The 26505-nt window shown below is 40.0% G+C and overlaps 1 protein-coding gene across 1 annotated transcript in view; it reads left to right on the top strand.

Moving 5' to 3' along the window:
- Window positions 1-9240: 9240 nt before the first annotated feature.
- The window catches only part of LOC148789980 (putative U3 small nucleolar RNA-associated protein 7), a 33544-nt gene continuing 16279 nt past the window's right edge, over window positions 9241-26505 (top strand). Inside the window, exons 1-5 of the mRNA XM_088893722.1 lie at window positions 9241-9508; window positions 22437-22524; window positions 24106-24171; window positions 24265-24354; window positions 25280-25412. Of these exons, the coding sequence (XP_088749848.1) occupies window positions 22468-22524; window positions 24106-24171; window positions 24265-24354; window positions 25280-25412 (346 nt within the window). The 5' untranslated portion in view covers window positions 9241-9508; window positions 22437-22467. The remainder of the gene's footprint in view (window positions 9509-22436; window positions 22525-24105; window positions 24172-24264; window positions 24355-25279; window positions 25413-26505) is intronic.

Genomic DNA, 26505 nt, shown 5'->3' with positions numbered 1-26505 from the left:
GAACCAGTTTGGTGATCGGTTTCATTTTACCTCAAAACCGATGATTTGATCAGAAAACTGTTGACTCGGGCAATTGAATCGTTCAAACCATTCAACGATTTGGCCAGTTTTTATTTCTTTATTTTTTTTGTCAGAATGGGTCATCCGTTCGGTTCAAACTGTTAGACCATTTGACTTGGTAACCGGACCCTGACTGATTCATTGGCCGAATTGGTTTTAAAAACCTTAGTTTAAGAAATCTTAAAAAAAGACCCTTGTCCAAAGTTATCGTAATTGGTTGATTGTTTGCAAAAAGGAAATTGTGTTCCTCGAAAAAAAAGTTGGGTTCCTGTTAGAGAACATTAAGATTCCACATAAGATTGCTTGTGAAATCTTGGAAGTCTCTTTTCTTTTTATCCCTAGAAGTTTCAATAGGTCAACTCACTTGTTGGTTAGTTATGGTTTTGTGTATTTTTTGTGAGTTTGAGGGTGTTCTTCCTGTTTTGTTGTCCAAGTCTTTAGAAGATGTAGGTTACAACTTACAACATGATTTTCAAAACCAGACCGGATTATAGACAATCTGATCAGAAAAATTAGGAACTGGTCAGATAATTGGTTTTGTTTCACCCCAAAAGCACTTTTCGGCCAAAAAACCATTGATTTTGTCAACAAACCGCTGATTTGGGCGGTTGAACCATTGACCCAAACAATGCTTTTTGGCAGTTTTTTTTTTTATTTTTTAAATCATAATGGGTCATCCATTCAAATAAGAGTATTGGACTATTCACCCCAGAAACCAGTCCCCATAATGGTTCCCTGTCCGATCTAGTTTTAAAAACTTTGGGTTACAAGCTTTGTCTGAATAAGGTTAGTTCTTTTAAGTTTGTTTGCCTTCGATTTGTGTGCTTCGATTAGTGTGATTTCCACTTAGTCTTGTGTCATTTTTTCTTTTATAATGAATATATATTTTCCCACCAAAAAAAGTAGTGTATTTATGATCATCTAAATTAGGGTTATAATTTATAACTTCTCTTCACTTTTCTATTAAAAATGGTTTACTATCAGCCATTATTACTTTTCAATGGCAAAAAATAACCCAGTCTCATCAATATACATTCTATCGATCTATCCTATTAAACTTGTATTTTATTTCTCTCTCCTATTCCACCTACTGTTGTACACTAGTCTCACAACCCACTTACCAAAAAAATATCTCACAACCCAACCAACAATTCAATTCGGGTGAATGTATGAGCCTATTTCCAAAATTTTGGTTCAAAAGGGATAAGGTTGAAGAGAGGGGTATCACTGTAATCTTGCAAATATATTTGTGTATTTAGTCCACCAAAAAACAGGTACTATTTGTTATAATAGAGAAATGTTTGATTAAAGGAATTTGTCCAGACTTGGCCCATTGCAGATCTCACAAAATGATTTGCAACTGGTTTTGGGTTTGTGATTTTGTCCCGATGATTCGGAATTGGTTCTACATTGATCTAACCCAGACTCAATCCGTTAAGAACCCTATTTCAAATGTGACATTACCTTATTATATTGATCTCTCAACCAATGGTCAAATTTAAAAATAAATGGTCTTCTTTTTTTTCTGATGATTCTCCGTTGGTATTTTGGTTATACACCGAATCTCCCACAACGGCAATTTGAATAGTGCAGCACCACACTAATAACCATGATTTTCAAAATTGGACTGGACCGGATGGTAGATCAGAAAAATTGGGAATCAGTCAGGTAACCGGCTTCGGTTTTTTCTCAAAATTGGACTGGACCGGATGGTAGATCAGAAAAATTGGGAATCAGTCAGGTAACCGGCTTCGGTTTTTTCTCAAAATTGGATTTTCTTCAAAAACTATTGATTTTGGTCAGCAAACCGTTGACCTGGTAACCATTCGAATGGTTTTGACCGTTTTTTTATTTTTTAAATTTTTTTTGTCAGAATTGGTCGATCATTCAGTTCGAATCGTCCGACCATTTCACCCAATAATCGGACCTCTGACTGATTTGATCTCCGGATTGGTTTTAAAAACCATGCTAATAACTCCCTTCCCAAAAGTCAATGGTTGTAGTAATCAAATTCATATCTCTACTGAGAACAAACCTGCTAATATACCAATTGAGTCATCCCTCAAATTGGCACTTTTTCTAATAATTGGTTCATTTTTACACATGGATTAACATATAGACTTAGATTTAATTTGTTTAGATTGGATTTTCAGATTGGGCTTAAAAGTGGAATTATTTATCTACTTTGTTTATATGATTGGATGCCCATGCCTTAATCTTAACCCATCTTGAAGTTAGGGTTCGTACTTTTTAACCTTAACCTAAGGCTCCGTTTGCTTTTTAGTAAGTTGGTTATTTAGGTAAGTGTTTATTGGGAAACATTTGTCCAGGTAAGTGCATTTACCCATATTTTTTTGTTTTCCAGGTAAATAAAATAATGATCACTTTAGCCATAAAAATTCAATTATCAAAAGGGCATTTTTGTCCCATCAAAGTGTTGGCAACTTTCCCTCAAGTGAGAAAGTTATTTACCCACTTGGTAGATGGTTGTCACTTACGTAATTGATACCCAGGAAAATAAAATTTCCCTAATCCCCACATAAATCTGAAAAAAAAAACATATGTTCCTTTCAAAATCCCCCCCCCCCCCAAAAAAAAACCTACTTCAAACCCAACTTTTAAATACGCTACATAAAACTTTGCCTAACCTCCATTCTCCCTCGCATGTGAATGTTGTGTTGTGGGTAGGGTAGTTAATGGGTTGATTAACCCAATAGTCCCAAACTAATTGGGTCAGTTCCGTTTCTTGATATATTGTCTCGATTCCTTTTGGTTTGGAATTGGTCTCACCTAGTCCCAAATCGATTTAAACTCGACTCAAGTTATATTAATTGAATATATATATATATATATATATATATATAACATTTTTAGTAGGATTATTATAATTAAGCCCAATCAGGTCAAACCCGATTGTCCTAAAAACCAATTGATTCAATTATGGGTCTAAAATTACAGACCCTATTAGGTCTGGTTCAGTTATGGGTCTTTATCGTTTCTTATAGGCCGGTTCCAAATCTATTTGGATCTGACCCCTAATTGTTGTAGGGGTGGGGGTTTGCAATTTTTAAAATTTGTCGATTTGCATGAAAAGGAGTCAACCTCTAGTTCGGTTTTTAAAACAATGGCCAAGGTTTTAAAAACCAGACTAGACAGAATTGTTATGGGGACCATTCCTAGGTTGAACGGTCCAACCATCTGGTTCGAATGGACAACCCGTTCTAACTTAAAAAATAAATAAAATAAAAATGCTCAAAAACCATTGTCCGAGTCAATTTGATTGGTCGGGTCAGTATGTCACTGATCAAATCAATGGTTTTTGGCCAGAAGTAGTTTTAGGGTGAAACGAAACCAATAATCTAACTGTTCCCAATCAACCGGTTTGACTGTTTGATTCGGTTTTCAAAACCATGACATTCGCAAAGAGTCGACCTCCGACTCAGATTTTAAAATGTTAATGACGCAATAACATCCTTAGGGGTAGTGGTGCAAATGAGCCAAACTTTTTACGAGTTATTCGAACTTGAGTCGACTCAGACCAAGTTGAACTTCGAACCGAATTCGAGCTCAGTTCGAATAAGATATGGCTTGGCTCGTTAAGCTCGCGAGCCTAATCGAGCCTCTGTGTACGGTGGCCCCATTCACATTCTAAAAGCAATTACCAAATATGAAATCAAAGAGAGAGAGGGAAAAAAATCAATCGAACAAGCCAAAACCCTTTCAGTTTCAACCCTCCCTCTCCCTGCGAACGCAACTGCAACTCTGCGAGACTGTGAGGTGCGGCCTGCGACCCTACCTCACCCTCAAGTTCTCTCACTCTCAGACTCAGTCGAGTCGACGCCCGACGGTATTGTTACTTCACAGTCTCAGTCTCTTAGATTTTTCTTCTTCTTCTTCTTCCTGATTTTGGGTTTCTCTTTGTCCTTTCTACAACTCTGAGAGTTCGAAGTTGGAAGGACTAATTGGCTCCCAATCTCCCATCAACTACTCTGTAATCAGCCGTTCAACATTCAAAGGTAACAATCAATCCCAGAACCACAAAGACCACCGCACAGGAAATATAGAACACTTGATAGGAAATATAGAAAGAAGAGAGTTCCCTCGTCGTTTTTGTTGGTTTGTTCTTTGGCCCCTTCTTGTAGTATAGCTCTGCGACAACCTATCTCTTGGACTCAGGTAATTATTGTCCTTCTTAATTCGTTTATGTTTCCTTGTGTAGGATTACCTTGTGCTTCTGCAACTTCTTTTTATTTGCATCTTTTTTTGAAGTGATTGTTTTTTTTTTTATGAATAATAATAAGTTTATTGATTCATAAGCAAATTAGAGTGAGTTCATACATCATCCCAACGAGAGGCACGAGCTGCAACCCCTCCTTGAAACTTACAAGTAAACTAGGAAAGAAAAACAAGAATCATAACTGAGCCCAAAATAATTTTCCCTATTTACCCCTTGCTTAGCTAACACATTTGACAAGGTATTTGCTGATATCCCCACTCACTGTACAGTGACCAACATATTCCTTGTCAACCAACTAAATTTCTTCATTTCATACTTGTATCGCCACATAGCCTCTTCAGAAATTTTCAACCAACCCACCACCACTTTGGAATCCCCCTCGATTATTAGGTGTTGTACCCCCAGCTGGTTTGCAAATTGGACCCCTTGTATAGCAGCTAAAAGTTCTGCCCTGATGGAATTCCCAATTCCCAAGGGACCTGAGTAGAGCAACAAAATCTCTCCCTTCTCATTTCTCAAAGCACCCCCCACTCCGGATAATCGTGGATTACCCATGCTACTTCCATCAAAGTTCAACTTTATTGAGCCTTCGGGTGGAGGAGACCAGCTTGTAATTGATTTGCCCTTTAGAGATGAACACCTTGCTACTGCTGACAAATTTCTCCAAATGTCATTAAAGGAGAATTGATGAAAGACTTCCAAGGTCTTCAGCCAATGTATTGCCTTGTTTAATACATAGTCTTTCAAATCTTGGTTGTTCCTTTCCTTATCTTGAAAAATTCTGAGATTCCTTTCTTCCCAAAGAGTCCAAGTCAAGGCAGCACGAGCATATCTCCACATAATTCTCCATATTTTTGTAGGCCAATAAAAGGTAGAATGGTTGAAGAGCATGTGAACTTCTGCTAGTAGATTCCAACTACCCCCAAACAACGAAAGTAGCCAAGCCCAAAGGTCTGCAGAAAAGGGACAAGATACTAATAGATGGTAACAATCCTCACCATGATCTCTACAGGGGATACACCAATTAGGAGAAATACAGAGAAAATGTCTTCTCTTTTGTAGGTTGTCTAAAGTGTTTATTTTCCCATGGAAAACTTCCCAACAAAAAGCCATAATTTTTGGGGGAACTGGCCTACACCAAATTTCTTTTGACGGAAAGGGTTGGTGAGTAGAAAGTTGAGAGATGGACTTGAAGAAATAAGCACAAGTGAAGGTTCCATTGGGTCTAGGAGTCCAAACCCTCTTATCTGGCTTGGAGGGATCCAAACAAACTTGATTAAGACAACCAAGCAAAATAGAAAGAGACTTAATTTCAGCATCCCTAAGTCCTCTACGAAACCCAAAATCTCAAGTAGGATCTAAGGGTGTTCCCAAAGGTGAGACAAATTTTGAGACCACCTCTTTTTTGTACAAAGAAATAGAAAAAAAAGCGAAGGGAACAAATCCTTTAACGATGAGTCTCTTACCCAAATATCCTCCCAAAAAAGGATAGAATTGCCAGAACAAACTTCATACCTGATAAAATTGAGGAATTGAGGAAGGGTGTTGTGAATAGCCTTCCAAGGTGCTGATAGGTTAGCTTGCCTCGATACACCAGCATCCCATCCATTCTCTGACCTCCCATGAATGCTTCCCACCACCTCATGCCACAATCTCTCTCTTTCCAAAGGCCATTTCCACAACCATTTCCCTAATAGAGCTTGATTCTTTCTAGTTACCATCTCAATTCCCAAACCCCCATCTTCTTTAATTCTGCACACAGTTTCCCAATTAACCAAGTGATCCTTTTTTTCTTGTCCCGGCTCCCATAAGAAATCTCTCATCAACTTCTCCAATTTCCTAGCTTCCCTAACTGGTATCCTAAAGATAGACAAATAATAGGTAGGTAAGTTAGCCAATGTAGCTTTTATTACGATAATTCTCCCTCTTAAAGAGATATAGTTTCTCTTCCATGAGACTAATCTCTTCTCAAACTTTTCTAACATTGGGGTCCAAAATCTACTGTCCTTAGGATTTGCCCCTAAAGGAAGCCCTAAATATGACATAGGCCAAGCAGAGGTAGAACACTCAAGACACTCCGCAATAGCCTCGACCTCTCCTACCTCCAAATTTATACCTACTATGCTGCTTTTTTCCAGATTTATTCTTAAATTAGAGACACTTTCAAATCCTTTTATTAGCTCCTTTAGGTTTGCTACCTTTTCACTAAGACCTCATTTACAAAAAATCATTAGGTCGTCTGCAAACTGAAGGTGGGTGACGGGGACTTGGTTCAGGTTTTGCTACTCCAATTGAACTTACAAGTTGAAGAGACAAGAGTTTTATTATTAAAGACCTATTAAATTCGGTTAGTTCTTGGAATGTTGATAAAGCCATGTAGTATTTTGATGTTTTTTGGGCAGATCTTATTTTGAATACTAATGTCTTTAGGAGTGTGCCTAGTGTTCCTTTTATTTGGATTTTGTCTAGATTAGGGACTTTTTTAGTTAATTAAGGCTATTGTTAATAGAATTTGGGCCAGTCATGCTAATTATCTTTATTTTGAGGTTAGGAGTTTGAATCGAAAGGTGTGGAAGCTAAAGGTGTTACCTAGATTTAAGTTGTTTCTTTGGAGTGACGATTAGAGGTTTTGTTTCTGTGTCTTCGGTTATGCTCAATAAAGGGTTTATGGTAGGTCAACACTGTGTATTTTGTTGTCATAAGGATGAATCTTTAGTTCATCTTTTCTTTCTCCATCCTTTTTGTTAGGTCTATTTAGTTTGCTTTCCCCTTAAATTTTCGTTGCAAGTATATGAACTTTGGTTCTGTAAACATTATTTTGTTTGTGTTGTATTCCATTCATTCTATGGAAGAGAAAAATATGTTTCTCAGTTGGTTGTCTGTTATTTGTTACCATATTTGGCGTTTAAGGAATGCAATTATTTTTAGAGAAGAGCTTGTGGACTTCCACAAATTGTTCTTCAAAACTCATTATTTAGTGTTTGAATGTAGCTCTAGTATGAACCTTGAATATCTCTTTCCTTCTCTTGCTTTGGGTCTCCTCATCTTTCTTATCTCTCTAATAATTAGATGTCTAACTCTACGATCATTTTTTGTGATGGTGGTGTTATTAATGAGTTTACTGGTTCTTTGTGATGGAGGTCGAGCTTTTTGCTATTAAACATGCACTTTAATGGGTGTGGATAAAGGTTATTGTTCGATGGTGGTGAAGTTTGACTCAGTGCTGGCTATTTTGGCTTTGAATGGAGTTTCTTCTATGATTCCTTGGTCTTGTAGTTTTCTCTTGAATGCATGGTGTGGGGTTTGTTTCTTCTAACTTGGGTAATGTTGTTTTCTATCATGTTGATAGAGATCTTTAACTTGTAAGCATAGTTTTAAAAACTAACCTTGAAATGGTTTGGCCACTAGTTTTCATATCAAATGGTCCAACCGTCTGGTCCAAACCTTAGACGGTTTTTGGGTCCAAAACCAAACCCAGAGCCATAATCGGTAACCGTTCAGTTTTCGAAATCATGCTTGTAAGGCTAATCTTTTTTGGAGAAGTGTATATTGTTGTCTCCTCTTTGTTTGTTGAACTTAAATAGTAGTAATCTTTGAGCTCGGATTTCTATACTCATTTTGGTATATGTTGGCGTGCAGTCTCAATTAGGTCATTGCATGTCAACATGTGTGAGATTATTAAACGATTAGTTTGTCTTGTTGATTTTTCATGTTTTATTTTTTTAAATTTAAATAAAAAATAAAAAATGTGAATAAAGAAAGTTTAACCATGCAGTTCGTGAGACGGGATAAAACAAGCAAAATTGAAAAGAAAAAAAAAATTGCAGACCAAATCCTGACTGAATATAAGCTCGTGGTCTTGAATGACATGAAATATAAGTTTGATTGAATCAATTGTGGGCCGCACTTTAGGATAAAGTAAACAAAATAAATAGGCCCATGGGCCAGCACGACATGATTCGCATTTTACACGGGTCGCATATATGTCATGTCGTGCCAGCTTAGCATGGCCCAATTTACACCTCTAGCCCTTTAGGTGATATAGATAATAGTTAATTGGTCAGAAGTTTCAATGGGTCATAAAACAATTGTTGAGACTTCACAGTTTTATACATACTAGATCTGCTATAAATGTTAATCTTTTTCCATACACGCCTATACATGAAACAATCTTCTTCACCATCGCACTATTAGTCGGAAGTTGTAGTGGCAACCATTGTAGGCAAGGTTTTCGAACCGTCGTTGACTCGGATGGTTGGACCATTCGGCCCGTGAGGCAATCGGTTCTGTTTTACCTAAAACCCGATTTTGGTAAAGAATCATTGAAAAGTCAACAAACTGTTGATCTGGGTGGTCAAATCGTCAACCCGTTCAACGGTTTTTGACATTTTTTATTTTTAATTTGTTTGTTAGAATGGGCCATCCGTTCCAATCGGACGCTTGGACTGTCGGCCCAGAAATCGGTGGTCAGAACGATTTCGTTTTTGGGTCGTTTTTTAAAACATTGATTGTAGGTAACGGAGTTTTTCCTTTCCTTTTGAAATATGATTTGATGGATGGGTAAAATTGACATTTCGTTATTTTTATCAGCCTTAATGACAATGACAATTGTAAAAAAATTTGGGGTACTTTAAGATAATATGTAAACAATAAGGGTAGATTTAGTTAATTTACTAAGTACTTTAAGAAATTTACCCAAAAATAAATTAACACCACTAACAATTAATTGACCCGGACGGTCAAACCGTCCAAACCATCACCTGGTCACCTTTCTGGGTCCGGTTTCATCAAAACCCCGTTGTTTTGCAAAAAAACCATTGATTGAGTCAACAAACCGTCGACTCAGATGGTTGAACCGTCGAACCGGACGACCTGATTAGCGGGTGACGGTTTTTTTACATTACAAATGTTTAATAATTCGAAAATGACGTCGTGTCCAAACTCCCTGCTTAAGCCCGATCCCTCTTTTATTTTACGTTTTGTTTCGTTTAGGGTTTCAAGTTTTCAAACTTTCAGAGAAACAACGAAAGAGAAACAGGGTTCAATTCTTGCGCTTGAGATTTGAGAAGTAGAATTCAAGTTTAAAACAGAGATTTAATGCCGGCGACTCCAGTCCAGTGATTAACGCTGGCGACTGTAATCCGTTTCTGAGTTTTTCACATTAACGTCGGCGGCTGTAAGCAACTAAGCATTGGGTGATTCAAACAGTCCGTAAGTTTCTCATTTAGTTTTGAGTTTTCTTTTTAATTTCTCACTTTCTAGAAATCAAAATATCAAACGATTCAGACATCTGAAACTCTGTAATTAGAAAACTTTAATTTTCGTTTTGGATTTTTGGTTAGACTTTTCTAGAACGATATTCTGGCATTCATTCTAAATTTCTAATATATCTTCTAGTATATTTTCTTTTCATTCATTTTAATATATTTTCTAATTTTTTAAATGGCTACAACTTGTCAACCCTTTTGAAGAGGTAATATTTTATTTTTATTTTCATGTAATTTTCTTATTTCTGAAATTCGATTATGAATCTTAATATATATTTTTTTCTTTTCCACCAATTGACAAATGGCAATTGCTTTCATATTTCTGTTATGAATATTATGATTATTGATATATTTTTTTATTTTTATAATGATATATTTTTTATTTCCATTAAATCTGAATCTCTTAAATGTTAAGGTATGAAAATATATTTATGTTTTGATTAGTGAATGTTAGATGCTTTGCAATTTTATGATTTTTTTTTGCATTTTTATGTATTTTTTGGTTATATATATTGTAAATTGCAGACATTTTTGGCTAATTATACAGGTATCATATATATTACATTTTATTTTTAATTATTTTAATTATGATGTCATGTGTTGTCCCGTTTGACCCAGATGATCAACCCATTCACCTGCGATCCAGAGGCAAAAACGGTTCAGCCTCCGGGTCGGTTTTTAAAACATTGGCAGTAACTATTTGGTTATTAAAAGAGTAAGGTTTGGGAGACTGACCAAATGATGCCCTAGTCATATGATTTGAGACACCTGAATCAATAATCTACATATGGCTAGTTGCTAGCTGAGAAACAGATGTGAGGAGACTAACTAGATAGGTTTGTAGCAGAAAAAGTAGAAAAAAAGGCTGATGACATAAGCTGCCGGCCTGCCGTATATTATCCTCAGTTAAAGTGCTAGAAGATTCCTCTTTTGAAGCTGAAGTTAAGGATGAAGTACTATCTGATGATTCTGCAACAGTCTAGAAAGCCTTATGTTGATCCTTGTTGGAGGATGGGTAGGGCATTTAGTAATGATATGCCCTTCCTGTTGACAATATGTGCAAAAGTTTTTCGCTTTGGGGTGAGAGACAACATGTCTAAGTTCTTTGCATTCATAACACTGAATATTTGAAAAGCCTCCATCCCCTTTGATTTGTTAGCAAGTAACACAAGGCAATAAGGTACATTTCTGGGAAGATGTTTGGTTAGGGGACACTCCTTTTAAAAACAGATTTCCCCTCTATCTACTCCCTTTCACTCAATAAGGAAAGATTAATTTCATCTGTATGGATTTGAAAATTCATGGGGCTTTGGGTTGAGGAGAGGTTTAAGGAATTCTGAATTGGGTTTGGTAGATGATCTTATCTCTCCCTTCTAAATACTATGTTTTTGGATCACTCCTGTTCAGATAGCAAAATATGGTCGCCATCCCCTTCTAGGTTCTTTGCGTGTTCCCCCCTTTTCACTGTTTTTTGATGAATAATAATAAGTTTATTGTTTCAGAAGCAAATTAGATTGAGTTCATACATCATCCCAACGAGAGGCGCGAGCTGCAGCCCCTCCTTGAAACTTACAAGTAAACTAGGAAAGAAAAACAAGAATCACAACTGAGCCCAAAATAATTCTTCCCTATTTACCCCTTGCTTAGCTAACACGTCTGACAAGGTATTTGCTGATCTCCCCACCCACTGTACAGTGACTAACATATTCCTTGTTAACCAACTAAATTTCTTCATTTCATTCTTGTATCGCCACATAGACTCTTCAGAAATTTTCAACCAACCCACCACCACTTTGGAATCCCCCTCGATTATTAGGTGTTGTACCCCCAGCTAGTTTGCAGACCCCTTGTACAACAACTAAAAGTTCTGCCCTGATGGAATTCCCAATTCCCAAGGGACCTGAGTAGAGCAACAAAATCTCTCCCTTCTCATTTCTCAAAGCACCCCCCACTCCGGATAATCCTGGATTACCCATGCTGCTTCCATCAAAGTTCAACTTTATTGAGCCTTCGGGTGGAGGAGACCAGCTTGTAATTGATTTGTCATTTAGAGATGAACACCTTGCTACTATTGACCAATTTCTCCAAATGTCATTAAAGGAGAATTGATGAAAGATTTCCAAGGTCTTCAACCAATGTATTGCCCTGTTTAACACACAGTCTTTCAAATCTTGGTTGTTCCTTTCCTTATTTTGAAAAATTATGAGATTCCTTTCTTCCCAAAGAGTCCAAGTCAAGGTAGCACGAGCACATCTCCACATAATTCTCCCTATTTTTGTAGGCCAATAAAAGGTAGAATGGTTGAAGAGCATGTGAACTTCTGCTGGTAGACTCCAACTACCCCCAAACAACGAAAGTAGCCAAGCCCAAAGGTGGGTGACGGGGACTTGGTGTCTCCCTATTCTCCAACCCCTAATGGCATTTTCACTGTCAGCCTTAGTAATGATCCTATTAATCACATCAGCTACTAAGGTAAAAAGGAAGGGTGAAAGTGGATCCCCTTGCCTGACACCCCTGCAAGTTGGAAAAAGGTCCCTCACCGTACCATTAGCAGAATAGAGTAGTGACAAGTACTGATACACCCAAAGATCCAACTACACCACTTGTCCCCAAATCATTTCGCATAACCTCTAATAGAAACTCCCAGTCCACCAAATCATAGGCCTTTTCAAGATCCAATTTACAAATGAATCATTTCCTACTAGACCTTTTCATTTCCTCCACACACTCATTCGCAATTAAGATCTGATCTGTTATTTGTCGCCCTTGAATGAAAGCCCTCTGGGTTTCACTAATGGTGGTAGGGAGGACTGTTTTGATCCTCAATGAGAGCACTTTAGCCAGAATTTTATAGATGCTTGTCACCAGACTAATAGGCCTATAATCTTTTGGGTGGTTGGCATCATTCTTCTTAGGTATCAAGGCCAAAAAGGTGGCATTAATTCCAGGGCTTATAGTGTGATTATCTGCAAATTCCTTAAAGACTTCAGTTAGATCCTCTTTCAACACCTCTCAACAGTCTTGATAAAAACCCATTGTAAAGCCATTTGGACTCGGAGCCTTGGATCTATCCATTAGACAGACAACTTTCTTAATCTCTTCTTCCTCGAAATCCCTTTCTAGCCACCTTGCCACTCCTAAATCAATTCTTGGCTAATTCACCCTTTCCATGACTGTTCTCTCACTCAAAGGCCTTCTATAAATCGATTTGAAGTGGTCCACAAATTTTCTGGCTATGTCATCTTGGTTGGTAATCACCTCCTCTCCTATCTCTAGCTTGGTCACAAAATTCTTTCTTCGTCTTCCATTTGCCAAATCATGGAAGAATCTAGTGTTCCCATTGCCTTTTTTAATCCACTTGTGTCTAGATTTTTGTCTCCAACTGATTTCTTCCCTCAATAACATTTTTTCCAAATCCTTTTTTAATTGTCTCCTTAACACTCTGTCCTCCTCGGTCAGCCCATTGTGAGATTCCTTTACATCCAAATTCTCTATTCGAGAGATTAGGCCCAATTTTTGCTCCTCAATTCTACCAAACTGATCTCTATTCCACTCTTTTATTTTGGCTCTCAACCTTTTTAATTTCTTATGGAACTTGATCCCCTTCCATCTTACCCCCCTCTCCTCACCCCACCACTCCTTCACTTTTTTTCACAAAATCTGGATGGGTAAGCCACATATTTTCGAATCTAAAAGGTTTGGGTCCTATAGGAAAAGACTCAGTTCCTATTTGGATGGGACAGTGATCGGAGGTGACCCTGGGTAACGCCTTAGCAACCAAGTTTTCCAAACTATTCTCCCAAGCAAGGTTAAATAAGAATCTATCCAACTTCGAGCACAAAGGGGTTTCATGAAGGTTGGACCAAGTGTAATTGGCTTGCAGCAGAGGTATTTCCTTCAGTTCACAATCTTCAATAAAACCATTAAATTTCCTCATGCTTGTTGAGATTACCTTTTGGGGATTACTGGTTTCATCAGAGAATCTAATGACGTTAAAATCTCCGCCCAGGCACCAAGGACCATCCCATAGCCCCTTGATTGCATATAGTTCCTCCCACATTTCATTCCTCTCTCTATAGGAATTAGGGCCATAAACATTGGTTAAGACCTATACACACCCATTTTCTACATTCTTGCACTTAATGGAAACTGAGAATTTGCCTATCAATTCTTCCACTACTTCCACCACATCCTCCCTCCACAGTGTTACAATCCCCCCCGAGGCTTCCCAAGAAGGAGACGAGCTCCAACCTAAACCTCTAGACCTCCAAAAACTCCTCATCCATCTCCCATCTAATTCCATCAGTTTGGATTCTTGTAACAGCACAATATCAGGTTTTTCCCTTCGGAGTAGGTCTTTGATCGCCCTTCTCTTCCTTGCACTCCCTAACCCTCTTACATTCCAGTTAATAATTTTCATCGATACAAAATAGTAAAGGAACCCAATAAGAGGCCATATTCTCCTCATTTTAGGCCTTTTGCTCCTATCCCCTCTATCACTGAATTCTAAATCCCCCTCAATGTCTGAAATTAGCCTTTCCACTTCAAATATTTTTTTCTTATTTGTTCCTCTTTTCCCCCCCTTCACAATACAGCAATCATCCTTTTTCTTTTCTCCATCATTTTTCTTTTCTCCATCCTTTCCAGCCAATGTTTGAGAAAGAATTTTACCCTTCTTACACTTATTTTGGCTACAACATCTTTTTACGTGTCCTTCCTTTTTATTTTGTTCCTCCATCATTGTACAGATCAACTCCCAAATTCTATCTGCCTCCTCCTTACTACTTCCTTCCAACACCCTCTCTCCTTCCACTATCACCCTCTCTCTTGCAACAGAACCTCCTGGATGGGAAGCTGGGATATCTGTTATAGGCATAGCAAACAAGTCGGTACCTAAAACAGAATTGACACCCATACCTGATAGAACGGGGGTAGGACTAGAATCACTGGAAATGATTTGCTGACAGGCGGCAAATGGTTTTAAAGCCTTTCCCCTTTTTGGACAAGGTTGTGAAGTAGACAAGGCGAAAGAATCACTTCCTGACGACCTACCCACTTGGAAAACCTTTCTCTGTGTTTCCGACACTGGAATACCCGCATCCATCCTCACGGCTGATTCTTGTCCCTCTCCACCAACATCTTGTAATTCATTAGACTCAGGGTCCAGCTCCCTCGACGAAGGGAGGAGGAGTTTTCACAGCTTTAGAACCATTTTCTTCACCATTTCTAGTCTTCCCGCCACCTGCCTCTTCAGTCTCTTCCTCTAAAAACAACAGCTCTGTATGCAAACTTTCTATTTCAAGAAAATCATTGTTGCTTTTCGGAGACAGACTTCCAAGACTTAGCGTTTCGTCTCTATCAGAATCGTCATTGCTGTTTTGTTCACTCAACCAATCTTCAAGCCCTGTTCTGTTCTCATCACTAGGTTTCAGGTATCTCGGGTTGTGCCTATCTGGTGAGAGACGGTTCGCCAGGTTGGATGGGACCCACTGTAGAGAGCCTCGAGACTGGGAGTCTTGAGATTTTTTTGCGTCTGATCTGTTCGATCGAGAGGAGGGGTTCGAGGTTGAAGAAGATAGGCGCTTTATCTCGTCTATCAGATCATCCCTCCTCCTAGTCACGTGCTTACTTAACGTGTCCCTCGGCCCATCTGTCTTGTAATGGGCCTTGGGCTCAAGACTATAGGAGCCCAACTTTAAGGCCTTTACTTGAGATGCCTTCTGGTGAGATACCGCTCACCTCGGAAGCCCCTTCGAGGGTGGCTTAACCTCCTGAAACAGAAAATGGGGAGGAAGAAGAGAAGGGAAGGTAGGAAAAGAGGGATGCAGTGAAAGAGAAAAACAGGGGATATTCATTCATTCCTTCTTTAAAAGAGTAGGGCCTTATATATCTGGCCTACAGGTGTAATCATAGAGGGAATATCCTCTGATTGGCAGAATAACTAACTGATAACAAACTCTGGGAAATATCATGGAGGGAATATCTTCTGTCGACAGAATCACCCTCTCTGTGTGTAACTAATTCTGAGGCTTTGTTGCCTATCCCTGAGGCTCTGTCGCCTGCCCTTTCTGCTTCCTTGAGTACTGCTGATGGGTAGTGGCCTGCTCCACTCCCTGTGTTGGGTTAGGGGAAGGTATTTGGGTCCCAACAATTCCTCCCTCCTTAGCATTGACCTTGCCCTCAAGGTCTATGTTTGGGAACCTCTCATTCAGCCTTAGATAAGGTTCCCAAGTGGCAACTTCTGGGGGCAGCCCGACCCATTCTACCTTGGCTTCTGGTACAACCTGCCCACCTCGTCGGACCCATTGAAAATCCACAATATTGATGGGCTCTGTGTAAATGTCCCCTTCTTCAGTGAATTGGGGTAAGCTAGATGAGGTAGGAGTATGATTTCCCACATCCTTCTTGAGAAGAGAGACGTGAAACACTGGATGAAGCTTCGAGGTAGTAGGGAGGTCCAATCTGTAAGCAACAAGGCCCACTCTTTCCAGCACCTTGTAGGGCCCATAATACTTGGGAGCTAGCTTGTGCCAAGCCCGTCTTACCACTGAGACCTGGCGGTACGGTTGGAGCTTAAGGTAGACAAAATCACCCACCTGAAACTCTAATGGGCGGTGGTGAGAGTCATAGCTGATCTTCATTCGTTGCTGGGCCTTTGTCAAATTGGCCTTGAGCAGTCTAAGAATCTCGTCTCTTTCTAGTAGGCGAGTCTCTACTTCTGCCACCTTGGACGACCCATATTCATGGGGTAATATGGGAGGGGGTTCTCTGCCATATAGGGCCTTGAAAGGTGTCATTCCTGCAGCTGACTGATAAGTTGAGTTGTACCAGTATTCTGCCCACGGAAGCCAGTGAGCCCATTGTCTAGGCTTCTCCCCTATGGAGCATCTAAGGTAGGCTTCTAAGCATCGATTAATGACTTCAGTCTGTCCATCAGTTTGCGGGTGATGGCTGGTGGATGGGTGTAGTCGGGTTCCTTGCAATCTGAAGTACTCCTTCCAAAATGAACTTAGGAAGGTAGGGTCACAGTCCGAGACAATGGATCTTGGTGTTCCATGCAGTTTCGCCACGTCCCGTATGAAAATGTCGGCCACCATCGCTGCAGTGTAAGGGTGAGGCAAAGCAGAGAAATGGCTATACTTGGTGAGGCGGTCAACCACTACCATGATGACCTCTTTTCCTGCAGAACGAGGGAGTCCTGTGATGAAATCCATGGAGAGGTCTTCCCACACTTGCTCTGGAATCTTGAGGGGTTGTAGAAGGCCCGCGGGTGACTGTGAGGAGTATTTCTATTGTTGGCAAGTTGGGCATTCTGATACATAGTGCAACACATCCTTGTGCATTCCTACCCAATGGTAGTGGCTGCTGAGTCTTTTTAGGGTCCGTAGCACCCCTGAATGTCCTCCCAATGCGGAATCATGAAACAACCTTAGCAGTTCAGTTTTGTGGGTGGAATTTGGAGCAACCACAAACCTACCATTGAAGAAAAGATCAAGCCCCACAATTTGGTAACCCGGAACTTGAGAAGGGTCACTTTTCCACCTTTCCCTGATGTCTTGTAGCTGTGGATCAGATCTGGCTTCTTGCCGTATAGCTTCAAATAAAGGGAAAACTGAGCTGAGAGCAGGTTAGTTGGGTCAGCTCTCCTACCCGTGATAAGGCATCAGCTACTTTGTTGGCAGGCCCAGGTTTATACTCGATGTGGTAGTCAAATCCCATTAGTTTACTAAGCCATTTTTGCTGCTCCGGGGTGTGCACCCTTTGTTCTGCTATGTACTTCAAACTTCTTTGGCCTGTCCTGATGATAAATTGGCGTCCCAATAGGTATGCACGCCATTTCTGTACTGCCATTACCACGACCATCATTTTCTTGACATAGGTGGACTGATTTTGGTGGGCTGCTGAGAGAGCTTTGCTGAAATAAGCAATGGGTTGCCCCTTCTACATCAGAACGGCCCCCACTCCGACACCCGATGCATCATACTCTATCTCAAAGGGTTGAGAGAAATCTGGAAGAGTGAGGACTAGAGGGCTAGAGACTGTTGTCTTCAAGTCTTCAAAGGCCCGTTGGGCATCATCAGCCCACCCAAACGAATCCTTCTTTAACAGGCGTGTTAGAGGGGCGGCCATAAGCCCATACCCCTTAATGAAGCGCCTATAATAACCGGTAAGCCCAAGAAAACCCCTGAGAGCCTTTACAGTGGTGGGCTTGGGCCAATTTTGGATGGCACCTATCTTTTCTGGGTCTGCCATGACCTGGCCTGCAGCAACCACATGGCCTAAGTACCGAATCTGTCTTTGTCCAAAGGAGCACTTTGCCAATTTGGCATGCAACTGGTGCTCTCTCAGAATTATGAGGGTACGTTTGAGATGTTTCATATGGGTACCCCAATCCTTGCTGTAAACCAAGATGTCATCGAAAAATACCAGAATAAATTGCCTTAAGAAAGGCCTGAAGATGTCATTCATGAGGGCCTGAAAGGTGGAGGGGGTGTTGGTAAGACCAAATGGCATAACCAGAAACTCATAGTGGCCATCGTGGGTCCTAAAGGCTGTCTTGTGGATATCAGCCTAGTGAGCCCGGATCTGATGATACCCGGACCGCAGGTCCAGTTTGGAGAACACTTGTGCTTCCCCTAACTCGTCCAGCAGTTCGTCAATGAGAGGTATTGGGAACTTGTCCTTCATTGTAATCTGGTTCAGGGCCTGGTAATCTACGCAAAACCGCCAACTACCATCTTTCTTCTTCACTAGGAGTACGAGGGATGAAAACGGGCTGGTGCTGGTCTGTATATGCCCCTTGTCCAGTAGCTCTTCTACTGCCTTCTCAATTTCCAGCTTTTGGAAATAAGGGTATCTATATGGCCTCACATTGGCTGGTTTGGATTCGGGTAAGAGGGGTATCTGATGGTCATGGGCCCGGGGTGGAGGTAACTGGTTCGGTTCCTTGAATATGTCACCAAACTGATCGAGGATCGATCTTAGGCTCTGGTGTTGGGCTTCAGTAGGTTGGTCACAGTCCTGATTGTTTAAAATTGGAACTGTGGGCCGAATGCCCAAATGCATAAACAAGGGCTGTTCAGTATCCTTGGAGGCCCGTATTATAGAGGCTAAGGTATCACCTTGGGGACTAGGGGGCCGCACCCCTTGCAAATGGCAGGTCTGTCCATTTTGGCAAAAATCCATTGTCATTCTGGCCCAATCACACAGTGCAGGACCTAGGCCACATAACCAATGGATTCCCAAAATGATATCAGCCCCCAAGAATTCCAATGGGTGAAGATCTACCACGAAATTATGGCCCTGTACGAGGAGTTGCTTTGCCAAACGACAAGTGATGAAATTCAAAGTAGAGCCACTGTCAATCAAAACCATCACAGATCGGCCACCCAATCTTCCTTCTACTCGCATGGACTGGAGAGGGTTGAGGCCCATGAGAGCGTGTAGAGAGATCTCGGCTCCAACCGGTTCTGGTTCGCCTGATATCAGCTCACAGTCTTCGAGGTGCTCTGGTTCTGTCCCCTCCGGTTCTCCCTCTGTTTGAAGGAGGAATACTCGCTGGACCCAGCACTTATGGCCCGGCCCAAACTTATCATCACAGTTGTAACAGAGGCCCTTCTCGCGTCTGGCTTGCATCTCAGCCCACGAGAGGCGCTTGAAAGGCACAGTGGGCTTGGGCAAAATGGGCTTCTGAGGATCCCCAACTTGGTTTTGGGGTTGCTGTTCGGCCCGCTGGAGAGCCCTCACATTCGGATAGGATGGCTTGCTAGTCCTGCGCATGCTATCAATCTTTTCTTCTTGCAAGCAAGCCATGCCCACCGCCGCCATGACTGTCGCTGGTCGAAGAGCTCTCACTTCCAGACGGATGTCTTCTCTGAGACCTCCCACAAAACACCCAACCAAGGCCTTCTCCGGCCATCCGTGTACTCTGGTCGCCATTCTTTCGAACTCGAGCTGGTAGTCTGCTACTGTCCCTGTTTGTTTTAATCGAGTGAGAAGTTCGTCATAATCCACGAACGCCGTCGGCCCAAAACGGATGCACAGAGCTTCCGTGAACTCCGCCCAAGCTACCTGAGGATGGGTTTGTCGATACCACTGAAGCCAGAGAATAGCGTCTCCTTCAAGGTGAATGGAGGCGATGGCGACGCGCTGGTGTGTAGGGGTTTCATGGTACTCGAAGAATCTCTCTGCTCTGAAGATCCAAGGAATGGGATCTCCACCGGAATAGTTGGGAAAATTGATTTTAGTAACCTTTCCGAGGCGAGGTTAGAGATGACCACCTTGAGATCCCTGAGTTCGCTTAGTACTTGGTGGAACCCAATCTCAAGTTGGTTGACTCTGTCTTCCATGGTAGAGGATCTTGTCTGCAGCATAGCTGGTCTACAACCTTGCTCTGATACCAACTTGGTGAGATACCGCTCACCTAGGAAGCCCCTTCGAGGGTGGCTTAACCTCCTGAAACAGAAAATGGGGAGGAAGAAGAGAAGGGAAGGTAGGAAAAGAGGGATGCAGTGAAAGAGAAAAACAGGGGATATTCATTCATTCCTTCTTTAAAAGAGTAGGGCCTTATATATCTGGCCTACAGGTGTAATCATAGAGGGAATATCCTCTGATTGGCAGAATAACTAACTGATAACAAACTCTGGGAAATATCATGGAGGGAATATCTTCTGTCGACAGAATCACCCTCTCTGTGTGTAACTAATTCTGAGGCTCTGTTGCCTGTCCCTGAGGCTCTGTCGCCTGTCCTTTTTGCTTCCTTGAGTACTGCTGATGGGTAGTGGCCTGCTTCACTCCCTGTGTTGGGTTAGGGGAAGGTATTTGGGTCCCAACACCTTCTCCGGCCCACCATAAAAGGGATCCACTCGATTGGGCCCTTCTTTTCGTCCCACGTGACCACTTAAAGAGTCATGCCCCCCTGTTTTAATGGTCGAACCATCAACCTTCCCTGTCTGAGGTTGCTGGTTCAGCCCTCTCCCTTTCAACACTAGAAAATTTTTGTTTGTTTCCCCTGACACCACCTGCGCAAAGGATCTGCCATTTGTCATAACCTTTTCTTGCTTTCTCCAGGTTTGACCTTCCAACTGCCCCAAAGCTTTTTGGCTTCCCAAAATTTGTTGGCCCTTTTTAGTGAAGCGTCCCTTCCCATTTGATTTACCCAATCTCACAAGTCCACGTAGTGCTTCTTCTTCCTCCTTCTCCCTCCTACCATACGAGCCTCCTTCCACAACCCTGCTTCAATGGAGGAAGCTAACCACACAGAGACAAAGCTCCTCTCTGTTCGTACCTCTACCTTTCGTGGAATTTCTTCTAGCTTCACACCACTTAGCAGGATTGCTACTGAATAGAGATCGCCCCAGAAAGCACCTTTCAAGATTCCTCCACACAACACAGCTATAGACTCTGCTATTTCTTGTTTCCATAGATGGAATGGCAAGCCTATTACACGCACCACCACACCATCTTCGACAAAAAAATCCTTGGAGTTGGATGTTGGATTCCATTTGAAGACTGTGAATGATCCGAACTCAGCCTGAACATTGATAGCTGATATTTCCAAATCATTCTCTATGGATCTAGGATGGCTTTACAGTTATCGAAGGGGGTTACTATGAAAACACTCTTCAACTTCAACCTGGTTGCCAGTAAGTCAGCTACCCTCCAATCATTAACCTTTTCCTTGGCTTGTATCACAAACTTACTATCCCACTCCTCTCTCTCTAGACCTCCCACCATTCTGCAATGACCTTTTGTTTTTGCCATGACCACTGGCCCTTGTTCTACCCTTCTGTTGCTGAGATATGCCTTCTCCTCCCTTATGGAGGCTTTTTTCTCATTTGCTACTCTTTGAGCTAGGAACTCTTTGAGCAACCATTCAACTTCCCCCCAACCTTGGTTCTGTTTTCCTGCTGGTAGACACACCAGTTGCCTTTGTCCCTTGCCAAAAAATTCAGCCAAAGCTATGAAGAACCCCTTTCTATTCCTCTTATATTCAACAACATATCTTCTCCCTTCTAGTGTACTAAAATCCTGCCAGTTTATCTGCTTACCTTTTGAACAGGCTCCAGCTATGAACTCTCTTAGCCACTCGATCACTTCTAATCCTTCCAGCAATATTGTACCCTTTTTCGCTTCCCTTACCTTCAGGCTTACCTTCCCCTTGATTCTCATCTCTTCGAACAGGAGATTTTTTGCTTCTATCTTCAAGGATCTCCTCCACTGACCTGCCTGCACGAACTCCATCCCATCCCTCTTCACCATTTCTAGTCTTCCAACTTCCTTAATTCATTTTGGTAGCTTAGGCGTATAGCTTTTTGTTAGGATCTAGCATAAGTGATTGTTCCATTTAAATATTTGAGATTGTGTAACTTTCATTATTTTTTATATGAATACAGTTTATGTGAAGGCTTGACTATATCAGACTTGCACCCATCTGTTGTTTGAAAAAATCCCTCAAAGAAACGATTTGTTTTTAGAGGAAAGATTTGTGATTTATTACACTAATTTGCATACTATTTAATTTTTGTCACGTATCCCTTTTAACTTTGAATCTTTGATTTTGTTTATTCAATAATTTTAGTTTGCAACTGTGTTACGCAAGAGCCAATAGTGAATGCAAAGCATTAGAAAGTCAGTTAGGTTGTTCTGCTTTTTTTTTTCCCACTTAACATAGTTTTCCCCCCAAAATAAACACCGAGGTGATCCAGAGCAGTGGACCTCGCTGGTCACTCAGTGCCTATGTAGTCCATGTAGGTTACCAGCTCAATGCATTGCAAAGCATACATGGCAGTATGGATATCTGATGTTCTATTGTTATTATTATTATTATTTTTGATCGATATCTGATGTTCTATTATCTGAATATACTGCAGCGTTTGCATTCTAAAACGGTGAAGAATCAAGATGGGGGTGGAACAAGAAAATGGGACTTCTGACAAAAATATGCCTCTAGTTGAAGAGGTAAGATATTTCCCTTCATAGTTTTCTGTAAAAATTATTTCTGGTTAGATGGTGGTTCTAAGACCTTTTGTTGGGTTCAAAATTGAAATCCCAAGAGGTTGAGGGCTCAGGGGAACATCATCCAACTTGAACATCTGAATGCAACAAAATGATCCCTTTGTATATACTGGCTAAAATTTTAGGTTGGAGGTGCTGCCCAAAACTCCACATGGACTTATTTGGGCTTGCCTCAAGGATTTCCTAGGGTTAGGAATTCCAGATGTTTAACATCACACTAGCTACTTGAAGTAACATTGCTAAGAGACAAACAAACACCTTAAAAGTCTTACATACACGGATCATTGAGTGCTTGAAGAACTTTTCTATGATCCGTGTGTGCTTACTTTTACTTCCACATTGAAAATGTGGCTGACCCCATTAAACAGAATAGAATGGTGAAACGGGATTCATGTAGCCGATCCCATATAGTTGGGGATTGGGATAAGGGATGATGATGATATGTTTTATATGTTATATACTTATGTATTTTAATTTGTTCCAATAGTTTTTTTTTTTAAATATTTTGGTTTCTTTTTAGGTTCATGTTTGCATTCTAATTTATTATTAATATTTATTTATTTTTTGAAGTTTAAAAAAAGTTGCACCTTTCTTTGAAAAGGTGTGCACCTTGCCTTGTGCTTTTGCACCATCGGTGTTAAAACTTAAAAGGCCCTTGTACTCTTAAACTACTGTTTGTTATACATATCTGTAGTTTGTATATACTTATTTGATATTGCAAATATCTTGATAGAACATATTTTTTTAGTCAACCAGTCAGTGCCTAACCGCATTGCCTAGGAAAACCAAATGACTAATCATTGCCTCATTGCATTGGCAATAAATTCACATCATGCCCCACAGGGGGCGCCCCACAATGCTCTACAGCACATCCCAACCATGTATTGGGAACTTCTCCCGATGACAAGTACGGGAGATGTTCCCAATGCACGCTGAGATGTGCATGTGGGGCACTGTGATGATCTCATTGACAATACTGATATTTATTGGTAGAAATAAATCTTGTCGGAAACATGCTAATTAACTATGTAAAAAAACATGTTAAGTCTTTTTTAACATGTAATATTGTTACTCGGGAAGCATCCAGTCCAATCTAACTAGGGTTCAGAAAGGATCATAATTTGTTGGTCTTCAAAATATAGTTGTGGTAGATGATTCATAAACAGTTGTAAGGTGGTTAAAGAAACCATAATAAAATTCTATTGTTACCTATCTGTGAAAAGGTGCACACCTTTTCGAAGATATTTATTTTCAGCTTGGGTTGATGTAAAAATATGTTCATAAACAGTTATTAGGCAGTGACTAGTTGTAAGGTGGTTAAAGAAACCATAATAAAATTCTATAATTATCTATTTGTTATAAAACATAATAGCTCCTTTAGCAGTGCCTAATAACTTGTTATTGATAAATTTATTGTACTAACAACTTAAATATGGACCTTTTGTGTAGCTATTGATAAAATTTATCTGTTTTCTTCTATTTTATACCCACTAATTGAAATTTCCAATAACAATTATTCTTCAGGATATTTCCAATGAGTTAGATTTGAAAGTAAAGAAGTATCTCCGAGGTGATGGTGCTAATTTGGAGGTATGCTATTTCTGATGATACCCATGGTGTTTTCTGTTTCATGATTACCATATTTGGTATCATTAATACATTGCAATCTCTACATGTTTGTAGGTTTTACAAGATAAGAAGCTGAAAGGTCAACTTGCTGTTAGAGAAAAGTTATATGGGATATCTGCAAAAGCTGCTGCCAAGGCTGAAAAGGTGCTAGTTGTATATGCTTTTTTTGTTTTTTTATTCCTAAAAGCTCAAGGGTCAAATGGTTATCCCACGTTTTTTTTTTGCCTATGTATCCCTTTCCTATTTATGCACCTGGAACTTTTTAGAACCACTAAGACAGGTTTCTGTTGATTAGATAACATAGTGATCATTCTACTGCTATGATATAGTCTTTAATAGGAGATATGTGGTATTTCCATAGGGTGGTGATATTCATTTAATAGAAGCAAATTATTTGGTGTATAGTGGAGTGCAGCAACCATGACAAGTGCAATCAAAACAAATAGTTTTACTATTTTGTTTTTGTAATGGAAACATTACACTTTTGGCTGACTGCAACATATCACTTCAGTAACATATCCCAAGTTTTTCTGTAATTGGTCTCTTTCCCCTCGTGTTTGTGCCATTTTCCTGAAGAATGGGAAAATACCTACCATCTCCTTTTACATTGCTCCTATGCTTCATGGGTGTGGCAGCATTTCTTTTTTTAGTCGGAAAGATTGGGTGGCACCTCTTGAAGTGGAAGATTGGTTTAGAGCAGATTAGCAGAGGTGATGAATGGTTCAGCACTAACGCAAAATCTGTTTTGCAAAGCAGTCTTATGGGGACTGGTGTGTGAGAGAAATGCTAGGATATTTGAAGAAAAGCACAAGTAGGTTGAGGTTTTGATTGAACTCACTAGGTGATTTGGTTGAGCATGAAAAATCTATATTACCAATTAAGAGCACTGCAGTTTGGCTTTCAAGAAAGAGGAAATTTTACTGGCTGCCAAGATACAATGCGTTTTACCTTGGCTCAATTTCATTATTTTTGCTAGAACTAGAATGTCTCTTTCATTCTTCTATTTCAATCTTGATATGTTTCTACTATATGAATTATCTTGGAGTTAACTAATTCTGAATATGTTCAGTGGCTTATGCCAAGTGAGGAAGGCTATTTGGAGGCTGAAGGCATAGAGAAGACATGGAGGATCAAACAGGAAGCAATTGTCCGTGAAGTAGATATTTTGAGCTCAAGGAAGGCATTTGATCTAGTCTTACCAGGTTGATGTCAACATTTTCCTTTCTGTGTGCGGCATATATGCTTCCTGTATATGAAGGATGACTTGACCATTAAGTAATTTATTACATTTGTTCATATATTTTCCTTTCATTGCCTCTATTTTTGATGTTAGTGGAATAGATATCTGACTGGGTGAGAGCATAGTTTCAAGGTACCAAGTTGAGGCTAGGTGACAAGGGGCGCCTTGTCACCTTGTCACGTGCCTACGCAATGGATTTTTTATTTTTTTTTTTAAGACATATATCCTAGGTTAGTTCCCTAGGTTCCATAGCCATATTTCCTTAATAATTATCCATAATTTTCGTAAGAAAACTATTAACTTCATGTTCAAGTATAGAAAATCAACTTATTCTGCTTCAAAGAAAAAAATAAAGAAAAGAAAATTCAAAAAAATAGGAGCTGAACTCCCATTTTTATTATAGGAAAGGAAGAAAAGAAAAGGTGGAAGAAGAATGTGTTGATTAGAAAAAATTTTAAGTTCTTCCTTATTGGTTCAGGTTTTGAAGTCTTTGAGGGTTCAATACTGCAGTTAGCAATGTCTGTGTTGATTAAGCCCTAGCAAATAAGAAAATAATAAAAAGAAACTAGCATATAAACACACAAAATGAATATTTTAGTTTAATTATGTTTATTTTTTTATCAATTTTAATAATGTGTATTTTATAATTATAATCTAAAAAAATTAAGAATAAAAGTATTTTATAACACAATATACAAAACTGCTTGGTGATTAGGTGAGGCCAGCCTCCAAGGGCACCTTGTTGCATGGGCGTTGCCTTGACAACTATGGGTGAGAGTACTCTTAATGTGGAAACTAAGTGGTCTCATATGGAATTTGATATTCTATGTATTATTTTTTTAGATAGTAGAGGTATTTTGGCCATTTTATGTGCTATCTGTGAGTCTAGTGTAAAGGTTTGATTTGTCTAGTAAGAGGTCATTAGTCAAGTGGTTTAGGATTTATTGAGTTTTCTTGTGATAATGGTAAGTCCGTAATTTTTGTTTTCCCTAGTTCTAGTAGGATTGGCTACCCCCATAGTGTCTACAACTACTCGTAAAGTGCAAAAATGTTGA

This window comes from Nelumbo nucifera, chromosome 8 (assembly GCF_055504915.1).
Source record: "Nelumbo nucifera cultivar China Antique chromosome 8, China Antique-T2T, whole genome shotgun sequence".
Taxonomy (NCBI): domain Eukaryota; kingdom Viridiplantae; phylum Streptophyta; class Magnoliopsida; order Proteales; family Nelumbonaceae; genus Nelumbo; species Nelumbo nucifera.
The sequence above is the reverse complement of the archived record's forward strand: the minus strand, read 5'-3'. Positions and strand labels throughout refer to the sequence as shown.